General features: G+C 41.8%; 1 protein-coding gene across 3 annotated transcripts in view; it reads left to right on the top strand.

Annotated features, from left to right (window-relative positions):
- Window positions 1-10,234: 10,234 nt before the first annotated feature.
- The window catches only part of ACP3 (acid phosphatase 3), a 46,933-nt gene continuing 45,828 nt past the window's right edge, over window positions 10,235-11,339 (top strand). For 2 of the 3 annotated variants that reach the window (XM_019436451.2, XM_019436467.2), the window contains exon 1: window positions 10,236-10,472. In XM_019436451.2, coding sequence (XP_019291996.2) covers window positions 10,353-10,472 — 120 coding nt within the window. In that variant the 5' untranslated portion in view covers window positions 10,236-10,352. Of the gene's footprint in view, window positions 10,473-11,339 lie in introns of all 3 variants that reach the window. The other variant, XM_019436457.2, reaches the window with a different exon arrangement.

Here is an 11,339-nt window from a genome sequence, read left to right as displayed (position 1 = left end):
CCAATATACAGAAGAACGCATGAGACACAGGCAGGATGAGGAGGGGAGGCTCCTGGAGCGTTCACACTTTATATTTTCAGGGCAACAGTCTGCTTGCATTTGGTAGACAGCCCAGATCCTCCACTGAAGGAAGGACAGAGAGAGAAGGTATAGACGACCAGCAACAGCAGCAGTGGTGGGAATAAAGCAGAGCTCAGCACCATCTCCCTGGGATCTTTTCCTGCTCTTCTGTTGTAGGGGCTTTGTATGGATGGCCATGAGTCAGACGTTTTTAACTGTGGGTTCCTGCCTTCTGCCTATAACAAATTCCTTTAACTGCCTCACTGACTCTCTGTTGCTGGCTATATGTGCACAGAGCTCTCAGCACTTCCTGGAAATGGAGAGAAGAATTTTCTTTCGTCACAAGAGTATGTTCTGTCTTTCGGAGACCACAGACATTCCCCTTAGGAAGCTGCCCCAGAATGCCAGAAGACTGCCAGTGTGGCCCTAACCTTTCCATGTCTAGCACCTTGTGGTCTTGCTTTCAAACTGATGCCTCCTTGGCCTCAGCATCTGTCTGCTTGCTTTCAGCTTCAAGTTATTCCTAGCCCACTACCCTGTAACTTTTCTGTCCTTGCTTGATGAAATGAAAAGAGTAGGGATTTTGAAGTTAGATAAACCTACGTTCGCATTCTTACACTGTACTCTTTTTTTTTTTAACGTTTATTTATTTTTGAGACAGAGAGAGACAGAGCACGAACAGGGGAGGGTCAGAGAGAGGGAGACACAGAATCTGAAACAGGATCCAGGCTCTGAGCCGTCAGCACAGAGCCCGATGCGGGGCTCGAACTCACGGACTGCGAGATCATGACCTGAGCCAAAGTCGGCCGCTTAACCGACTGAGCCACCAGGCGCCCCTCTTACACTGTACTCTTTAGCTAGCTGCCTTTCAAGTCTGTTGCGGGGATTACATGAGATAAGATGTGCCATGTGACTAGCAGAGTTCACAGCATACAGTAGGCACTCCGTAAATGTTAATGCCCTCTCTTCCTCTCTTTGCCCTCTCAGGGGCCCTTCCGTTTCCAACGTCTAGTGTTCACTCTCTGACCTTGACTTTATAATTATTATTCTTTACCCTTATGTTTGAGCTCTTGCACAACTTCCCTGGCCCACCCTGTCTGCCACCCACGCCTTCACGTAACTACACCCATAACTGGAGTTTTACAATCTCCCACCTGTCTCTCAGTCAGGAAGGCCCATATTCCTCCCCCTCCAAGATGAGGAAATTGTAGTGATGCCATCCTTAACAATGTAGTATTAATGCGATGGTGGATCCAGTGGTGTGCTGGAGCCAGTTTACACTGGCTTGTGAGAACCAACTGTTAAATTTTCAGGAATTTTGCAAGCTCGTTGCTAAACACAGCCATTACTAAAAATTAAACTACGTAAACTTAAAATCAAATAGGTTATATTAAAAGCATAATAAATACTCAAAATTCATCACTTCCAAATTATTTTACTGCATAGTATTATTATCCATTCTCTTGAGGTGATTTATACTCATGGTAAGTGTAATAAGCACGATGGAGATACTATATAATGGTATGTTTATCTCTTCCCAGTTGCATGCTCAGTGACATCATGTTGGTAGCTTGAAATCAGCTGTGGTGAGACTATTTGCACCATGGAAATTGGCAAATGCTATAAATGAGAATTTTTTTCAGATCCAATTGTTAAACATTTACAACACGCTAGTCAATGGATCGTTTTGTATACAGTCCAGCAATAATCACCAAGTATACTGAAGTAGCTAAAGACATTGGTAAGTTTTAAAAAGATTTTTTTTACCCTCATGATATACCAACCCAACTACTTGCAGTTTCCCAGAATGCATTATGTTCTCTCATGCCTCCAGGTCTTTTCTAGTGACCTAAATACTAGGTTAATATTTGCTTAAGTCAATGTTCCTCTTCTTAGTAACCATAATATTCTCTGCATGGTTCACCAGCTTCATCACAATATAATTGATAGTATGCTCCTTGAAGAAGGGGTTGTGTCTGCTCAAACCTGGTGTTCCCAGGGCCTGATCATAACAGACACTCAACAAATTTTTTGAATCATTAGCTTGCCAGTAGCAACAATTCTCAAACATTTGGTCTCAGGACCCCTTTATACTCTTAAAAATAATTGAGGTTGCTTAACAGCTTTTGTTTATGTGGTTTCTATCTGTTGATATTTACTGTGTTCAGAATTAAAACTGAGGACCAGGGGCACCTGGGTGGATCAGTAGGTTAAGCATCTGACTTCGGCTCAGGTCATGATCTCATCCATGAGTTCAAGCCCCCCATCAGGCTCTGTGCTGACAGCTCAAGAGCTTGGAGCCTGCTTCAAATTCTGTGTCTCCCTCTCTTTCTGCCCCTCCCCCTGCTCACACTCTGTCTCTCTCTCAAAAATAAACATTAAAAAAAATCAAAACTGAGGACAGTGAGGGAGGGAGTGTCAGAGAGAGAGAAAGAGAAAGAGACCCAGAATCTGAAGCAGGCTCCAGGCTCTGAGCTGTCAGCACAAAGCCTGACCCGGGGCTTGAACCCACGAATCATGAGATCATCCCCCGAGCTGAAGTCGGATGCTTAACTGACTGAGTCATCCAGGCACCCCTAAAACTGAGGACATTGTAAAACACAAGAATACACAAGCACACATTCAACTTGCCATTAGAGCAGTGATGTCATTTCACGTCCTGTAGACTTTGGAAAACTCCAATGAATACCCACGAAAGACAGGGAGTGAAAAAGAAAATAATATCTTAACATTGTTATAAAAGTAGTTTTGACTCCATGGGCCCTCAGAAAAGATCTCAGGAATCTTCTGAAAAGATCTCAGGGACTCCCTGAAGGGTCTCAGAGTCTCCAACCCACACTTTGAGAACCACTGCCTTAGAGTAAATCTTCACCAGAACAAATTGATTCAGAAAAAAAATAAATACTCTGTCCTGGGTTAGGTACTATGGATTTGACAGAAAGGATGATGATTTAGGATTGAGCATAGCAACTATGTCCCAGTGGGATCTTCGAGAAGAGGTGGAACTGGCAGCCATTTCATGTGAATCACTGCTTTGTAAATTAAAAGATGGGATTTTTGTAAAGCCATAACGTTGGTACTAAAGACATCAACAAAATATATTTTTTGATAGAACGTCTCTGAAGTTTGTATGGTATTTTTTTTTCATATAGACAATTTGTATTTTTGAGCAACCGATACTTTGGGAATATGTTTTATGACTTTTGCACTACTTTTCCATAATACCAGTAGCAGCACTTAACTTTAAAATCCTTCAGCTAACAAGGACCCTAGTGTTCAGTTAGGCTTTTTGACAACAAAAAGGCGGGGGCGGGGGGGGGAGGGTACATGAATGGAGACTCAGTGGGTTTCCTTTGAATTTTAAGACTCTTCTGAATGCAATAGCCATGTAGCCTTATAATCTGGTCCAATCCACTAATATCTACACATCAGTGTAGTAATTTCCTGTAAGAATATACTGTCTTGTCCAAATGCAGTAATTTCCTGTAAGAATATACTGTCTTGTCCAAAATTAGAACTATAAAAATATTTTTGTTTCTTATATCTGTATGACATCCAAAATTGTATCATGTTACCAAAGAGCTTGAATTTTTCTCATGCTGTGGATAATATTTCTGTATTCAGCATTATTTCTAATGCCCAGTGTCAGGCAAAGAGTATGAACTCCAGGTTACTCAATTTTATTTGAACAAATGTAGTGTAATAAATTTATTGAGAAGTGAAGAAGAATGAAATAGGGTTAAGTGGATATATTTAGAAAGTTTTAGGAATCCTACTCTTAACCTCACTATGATATAACAGGGGCCATCTTACTGCCCCTGGATGTGTGTGTGTGTGTGTGTGTGTGTGTGTGTGACAGTGACAGGACTGGAAAGGGTAAAATCATCATGGAATGTGTGTACCCTGATAAGGTATTTATTCTTTCTTTTTTTTTTAATCCATCCTCTCACCCACATCACCTCTGGTAACCATCAGTTTGTTCTGTATAGTTAAGAGTCTATTTCTTGGTTTGTTTCTCTCTCTTTTTCCCCTTTGCTCATTTGTTTTGTTTCTTAAATTCAAGATATGAGTGAGATCACATGGTATTTGTCTTTCTCTCACTGATTTATTTCACTTAGCATTATACTCCCTAACTCCATCCATGTCACTGAAAATGGCAAGATTTCATTCTTTTTTTTTTTAATTTTTGTAATGTTTATTTATTTTTGAAAGAAAGAGACAGAGTGCAAGTTGAGGAGGGGCAGAGACAGGGAGACACAGAATCCAAAGTGGTCTCCAGGCTCCAAGTCTCCAGCACAGAGCCTGACGTGGGGTTCAAACTTGTGAACCATGAGATCATGACCTGAGCTGAAGTCAGACACTTAACCAACTGAGCTACACAGGTGCCCCAATATTTCATTCTTTTTTTTTTTGGATGAATAATATTCCATTGTATATACATGCCACATCTTCTTTAGCCATTCATCTATTGATGGACACTTGGGTTGCCTCCATAGTTTGGTTATTGTATATAATGATGCAATAAACATAGGGGTGCATATATCCCTTTGAGTTAGTGTTTTTGTATTTTGGGAGTAAATACCCAGTAGTGCAATTACTGGATAATAGGGTAGTTCTACTTTTAACTTTTTGAGGTGATAAGTAATTTAAAATATTTTTATTAAAATAAAAACGCAGACATTATCACATAAAATGAAGAAGTTATATTAATTTTTCACATCAAATATGGAATTCAAAAATATGTCTCCTTAATCTGACTGTTTCCCCCAAAATACATCCCAATTGACAGAAATTAGCAGATAGCCTAAAATCAGCAAATACTGGAGAAGAGGACTTAGAAAATCACAAAGCTTTGAAAGTCTCAGAATCAAGAGATAAAGATTGACATGACTTTATTTATTCAAAGGAAAGTCCTTCTGGTAATGGAATAAACAGAACCAGTTTAGAGATATTATAAGAAAGTTTTGAAACATGTTGGGAGGTTTTTTTAGATAAAGGAATTGATTAGTAAGAATTCATTCATTCATTCAACAAATATTCAGTAGACCCTTACTATGTGCCAAGTATTGTTCTAGCCAATGAGGATTCAGCAGTAAAGTCCTCTACTCTCATGAAGTTTAAATTCTAATGCAGGAGACAGACAATAAATGAACAAATAAATAAATATGTAACACAGGGCACCTGGGGGGCTCAATTGGTTAAACGTCCAACTTTGGCTCAGGTCATGGTCTCGTGGTTCATGAATTCAAGCCCCACGTCTGGCTCTGTGATGACAGCTTGGAGCCTGGAGCCTGCTTCAGATTCTGTCTTCCTCTCTCTGCCCCTCCCCTGCTCACACTCTCTGTCTCTCTCTCTCAAATATAAATAAACATTAAAAAAATGTTTTTAATTAAAAAAATAAAGTCAATGACCTTTAAGACCCACTTTCTATAACTCTGAGGGCACCCAGTAATGAAGTAAGAAATAGCATACAATTCATATTAGACATTTAAAAATTTCTTTTCTGATTTTAATAAAAATATCTGTTCATTGTGAGAAATTTAGAAAGTAGAGAAGAGTAGAAAGAAGAAAGTAAAACCACTTTACAATCACATCACCCAGAATAAAGCACCATCAAAATGTACATATTTCAATACACATTACACAAAATGAGATAAGATAATATTTTCATAAGTGGTCAGTTCTTTCCTTTACATGTTAAATACAGTAGAACCAATACAATGTTCAATCTGGACAGCTGTGTTAGAGGTGGAACAGTGCTAGGGCAGTATTTGCCTGGTTATCCCAGTGACTGGAACCTTGGAATGACACGCAAAGTAGACAGACCGTGACAAAACCTAGCTGCCCTGTCTCTCCTGCCAGTGCCTGAGCAATTGAGACTCGCTCTTGGGTGACAATTTCAGACTACATCTCTGTTCTTCAGAGCTCCTACTCATTTATGAGTCACTGTCACCTCTCTTCTCTCAGGTGGTTAGTTCTGAATGTGAGGAAAGCAGCGTTATCACAAGGGCAAAAGGGTGTGAGGGAGGCCAGCCCTAGGCAGGTAATCACAGTCCAAGGGGTAGCTGAAGGTCACCTTTGTTCAGCCTAACAGATAAATTCTCTGTTCTTTTCAGTTCTTTTTTGTTTTTATTCATTTTTGAGAGAGAGACAGAGCATGAACAGCGAGGGGAAGAGAGAGAGACAGAATCACAGTATCCAAAGCAGGCCGAGCTGAGAGCACAGAGCCCAATGCGGGGCTCGAACCCATGAACCATGAGATCATGACCTGAGCTGAAGTTGGACGCTTAACCGACTGAGCCACCCAGGCGCCCCTAGTTCTTGATGCCTCAGTAGAGCCATCCAAACCGAGCCTTCTCCTACCCAAGCCTTCATTTCCTCAGAGACAGAACCAGAGGAAGTCAGATCATTTAATCTCAAAAGAAGGGGCGCCTGGGTGGCTCAGTCGGTTGAACGTCCAACTTTGGCTCAGGTCATGATCTCGCAGTCTGAGTTCGAGCCCTGCATTGAGCTCTGTGCTGAGAGCTCGGAGCTCGGAGAAATTGTTCTCTCCCAGGTTCCAACTCTCAGAGTCACATCTGGGAACTAGGTGAGGAGAGCAAGGCACTCACCTTGCACTCATGATGTAAAGGGGTGCCAAAAACTTCCTAAAGATGATCAATAATATTTTAACACAATATTTTTAAAAACAAAAATTAATGTAAAACAATCTGTCATTTAAAAAGATGTCAAATTTGGGGCACCTGGGTGGTTCAGCCGGTTAAGTGTCCAACTCTTGGTTTTGGCTCAGGTCATGATCTCATTGTTCATGAGTTTGAGCCCCGCATCAGGCTCTGCGCTGGCAGCATGGAGCCTGCTTTGGATTCTCTCTCACCTTCTGTCTCTGCCCCTCCCCCACTCATACTCTTCAACGTGCTCTCTCTTAAAATAAATAAATAACCTTTAAAAAATAAATAAAAAGATGTCAAAGTTTAGAATAAAGGCAGGATCTATATTACTTCCTTTTGTCTCAGGCTCCCATAAGGTTTGGCAGGGCATTGTTGCTTATCTTACATCTGTCCCCCATTCCACCAATGACATGGATATTGGATGTTTGCCTAAATATTAAAAATAAACTAGACATACCAAGGGCAAATAGATCTACAGACAGACACAAAACACACAAAATGATCCATTGAGGTGAGGGGAGGAAATTTTCCATTCTTTTTTTTTTTTAATGTTTATTAATTTTGAGAGTGTGAGAGGGTGTAGAGAGAAAAGAGAGAGAATCCTAAGCAGCCACCGCAGTCAGCTCAGAGCCCAACCCAGGGCTCAATCCCACAAAACTTGAGATCATGACCTGAGCCAAAATCAAGAGTCAGATGCTTAACTGACTGACCCACCCAGGCACCCCAGAAAACTTTTATCTAAACCCATCTTATATTCAATTTTGCCTCAAAACAGCTAACATTGTAAACAAGTTCTGATGCAACAATTTGCCTTTACAATGACTATTGATCAATCAATACTATTCAGCACCCAATAGTCCATAGGTCACTGAGAGTCAAACAATACAGTTGTAAAGGTATAGCAAGTCCTGGAGTTTAAACACAGCCTCTGCCTACTTGGTGAACAACCAGTATAGCTATTAGTGGATCTTAACTCCAACCTAGACTCTTGATATCAGAAGTACACTTAGTACTTTCATAACCCTTGATCCACTGAGGATCGTGAATTCTTTTCCAATGAATATGTGTTCATTGTCATGGGTTCTGTGTTATACCACCCACGTGTCCCTTCATGAGCTGAAGGATTAATTCCCCCCAGCTCTTGGGACTTTGTTGTCTGACATCACTCAGCAGTCAATTCCTTTCAGAATTGCCGTGGCAGAAGAGAGCCGCCAGAGCCACCTTCCCTGCGGTCACACTCTCTGCTGGGAGCAGCCTACCTCCAGTGAGTGGCTGACACAGGGGTAAAAAGCCTGGGTCCCTCACCCCAGTTCAGCACCACTCCCAAAGTCTTTTCCAGTTTCAGCATGCCTAGCAGGGTCAGCTGAGGCCTTCTCCCTCTGCCCAACCCTGCTTATTTCTCTTCCCCCTTCTGTTGTTGATCCTGAGAGCATTCCTAAATAAAATTTCCTGCATGCAAATCTCCATCTGGAAGTTTGCTTTCCGATGAACCCAACCTGCTCCATTTATGGGACTTCCTAACATCGTGTTAATTGGAGGCTGAACACTTGCCATATGAAGAAACAAAAGTGATTCAGCCAGTAAGTTCTGCTAATCACTGACACTAAGATTATTGGCACGCTTCATTGGGATATCAATTACGACATCCCAATATTTTTTTCAAGTCTCACCTTAAATGCTACCATATCTGTGTGTTTATTTAGATGACTCTTTAAAGTCTTTACAAAAGCCTTATGAGTTTAAGGTTCCAGAGACCAAAGAAGGTTTTTAAATGAATTTTATCTGAGTTGAGATGCTTTCAAACTCAACTTCATGGTGTTCAGATCTATATTTATGATCTCCTCTCCTTATAATTGGATGATCAAAGTAGAAGTTAGGGTGGAGAATAGAAGTATAAACCATCCACTTATTCCAACTTGAATCAGTTTAAGTTGAGACGTATTCACTCTAATCAGCCTTTTTCTGGTTCTCTCTAGAAGAAGTTGTTGCTGCTATTGCTACTACTGTTCCTAGTTGGAGGGCTAAAAGGAGCCCCAAAGAGGTGACACAGAGAAAGTTGGGTCTGGACCAGAAAAGGGATTTATCCCAGCTAACAGGAATGGCATAGGTAGGTTAGAGAACCAGTCATTACCAGGAAGCACTGGTATAGCCAAAATAGTGCCAGGCATCAATCCAAAGGTAGACAAAGAAGAAGACAGGAGAACAAGGGGCCAGGCTGATCCTTGAAAAAAACAAGACATTCAACAGAATCACGGATCTGGCATGATTTAAAGCGTGTGGGTCAGAACCAAGTCTGTGGAAGGTAAACAGGTGCTGGAGCTTCTTTGTCAGGTGGCCTGGTGCATACAGCAGGGATCCGAGTGGCAATTTCAAGTCTGCCCTGGACAACCTCCCAATCTCCATCCCCCTTTCCCTGAACCCATCTCCTCAAAATGCCACCCACTGAAGAGGAGTGTGGGGAGTGGCAGGTGAAGAATGTGGCAGCAAAGAGAGGGTCACAAGTCCCCTTAAATGTGTAATCCTAACCACACATTCATTTGTTCCTCACACACATCTTCCCATACCAAAAGAAGCAAACTCTCTCCCACACACCACATTCTAGGGCATCCTGTGATCACATTACAACAGAACCTTCTTGTCACGGGGAAGTGCAATGTACCAGAGAATAGGTTGTGGGGAAAACCACTGTTCTCTCTCTGCTAATGGTGTAGAAGCATTGTGACAGTGAGTTTTGCACCCAAATCCTGTTGTAGCCTATGATGGAACTGACAGATTGGGGGAAATGGACAGCTAAATTCCCTTAGTCCGGATTATCCTCTTTTATAGCGTCCCTGATGAGATCATAGCTGGAGAGGCAGGGGTGTGACTCCCAGAATGAAGAATGTAGGGCTAGTGGCCAAAGCTGGTGACTGAGCTTAGAGAGCTATAGGTAAGTTTGTCCTTGTCATTGTTTTTTAAATTGTGTCAGGTTTGGAAAGGTCCTTCCAATCCTAGTGTTGAGATGCCACAGATGAACCCCAAATATCTTAAGGTGTCACTGAAAATTTTGAAAATAATATTTCTCATACTTGCCTTCAATTTAAAAACACCCCTCTAGGCTACATGAGAGTTTTACAAAGGGAGCCATATTTGGCCTGGGGAATAGACCCCAAATATGCCAGAACCCACAGTTCCTTCCATATATCTCTGCCTATAACTCTGGATTCCCAAAAGATGAGGAATCCCTGGCCTAAGGTTTCCAAAGTCAAGATTGATCCCTTTCCCAAGTGACAGTCACAAAGCAAACACTGTATCACACCCCACCTCAAGAAAAGAGAATGGTCAACTACAAAAAAGTCTCTCGACATGCTCTTTGTGACCTTAAGCAACAGCTTTCCCCTCGTTGGGCCTCAGTTCTACCTTAAATTCAGAAGACTGTGATCGCTCACACCCAGCCCCAAAATTATCTCACCAGTCACTTGCCAAGCCCCGCCCCAAGCTACCTGGCGACCTTACTATTTCTGAGTCTGGCTCCTCCCAGCGACTCCTTCCCTTTCAATTCCTTTGATAAATAGCTTCCCCTCTAATGGCTTTTGCTCTGGAAACTGCACCTCCTAACTCCTGCCAGAGACAGTTCTCCCCAGCATGAGCGCTGTCCCGCTCCCCTCGGCCAGGACAGCAGGTCTTCCCCTTAGCTTCTTGTTTCTGCTTTCCTTCTGGGTAGACCGAGGTGTGGTAGCTAAGGAGCTGAAGTTTGTGACATTGGTGAGTAGACTTTTCTCATTGCTTTTCCCTTAAAACTGTTACCAGCAGCGGCTGATAACCAAGTGTCAGGTTTCATATTAGCCTCCTGTGGTCTCCCAGAGACCAAACTCAAAGTGAATAATCAAGTTTCGCAAGTTCCTCCTAACGAATACTTAACGTGTCCTGACAAAAAGTGTTTGGTTTGGTTGTATGTGCCTTTGTCGATGTTCTTTATTCACTTACTTCACAAATGCCCTAAATGCACGTCCCTTTTGACAGCCTTAGAGGAAGGGGGAGCTTCCTCAAAGTGGGGGGAGGCCTCAGCTGGCCATGGTTCGCACCAGGAGCTTAATCGGGCTTCATTCAGTTTAATGATGATTAGTTTGCAAACCAAAAAACTGTCCTTTTCTGAATTAAGTAGCCCCTTCCCTTTTATTTATCAGGAAATTGGAAAATATATTTGTAAACAGTCTTTGAAGCATAAAAATGAAACTAAACTCGAGACTTCGAGGAGGACTTCCTGATGCATAGATATGGTTGACCATTAAAATAATGTTTTTCTCCACGCAATGTAACATGCGACAAATTATGGGGAAAGGGGGTGGCATGAAGTTAAGGAAAAAAAATATACTGTTGGTGTTATTTTAAAAACAGATAGAAAGGGGCTTTGCAAAGTAAAGGGGATTTATCATTTTACCTGGGTGTCCTGGAATCAATCCCTCTGTGTCTCCTGGTTTCTCTTTGTGTTTGATTTTCTTTGTATGTCTCTCTTGTTCTGCTTCACTCAGTCTCCCTCTGCCTCTGATCCTCTCTTTGTCTTTCACAGACGCTCTCTCAATCTCTTTCTCTTCCTCACTTTTTTTTATTGATAGAGTGAAAATATGCTAG

Source organism: Panthera pardus, unplaced genomic scaffold, assembly GCF_024362965.1.
Source record: "Panthera pardus isolate Hobbes unplaced genomic scaffold, ASM2436296v1 HiC_scaffold_16, whole genome shotgun sequence".
Classification (NCBI taxonomy): Eukaryota; Metazoa; Chordata; class Mammalia; order Carnivora; family Felidae; genus Panthera; species Panthera pardus.
The sequence above is the reverse complement of the archived record's forward strand: the minus strand, read 5'-3'. Positions and strand labels throughout refer to the sequence as shown.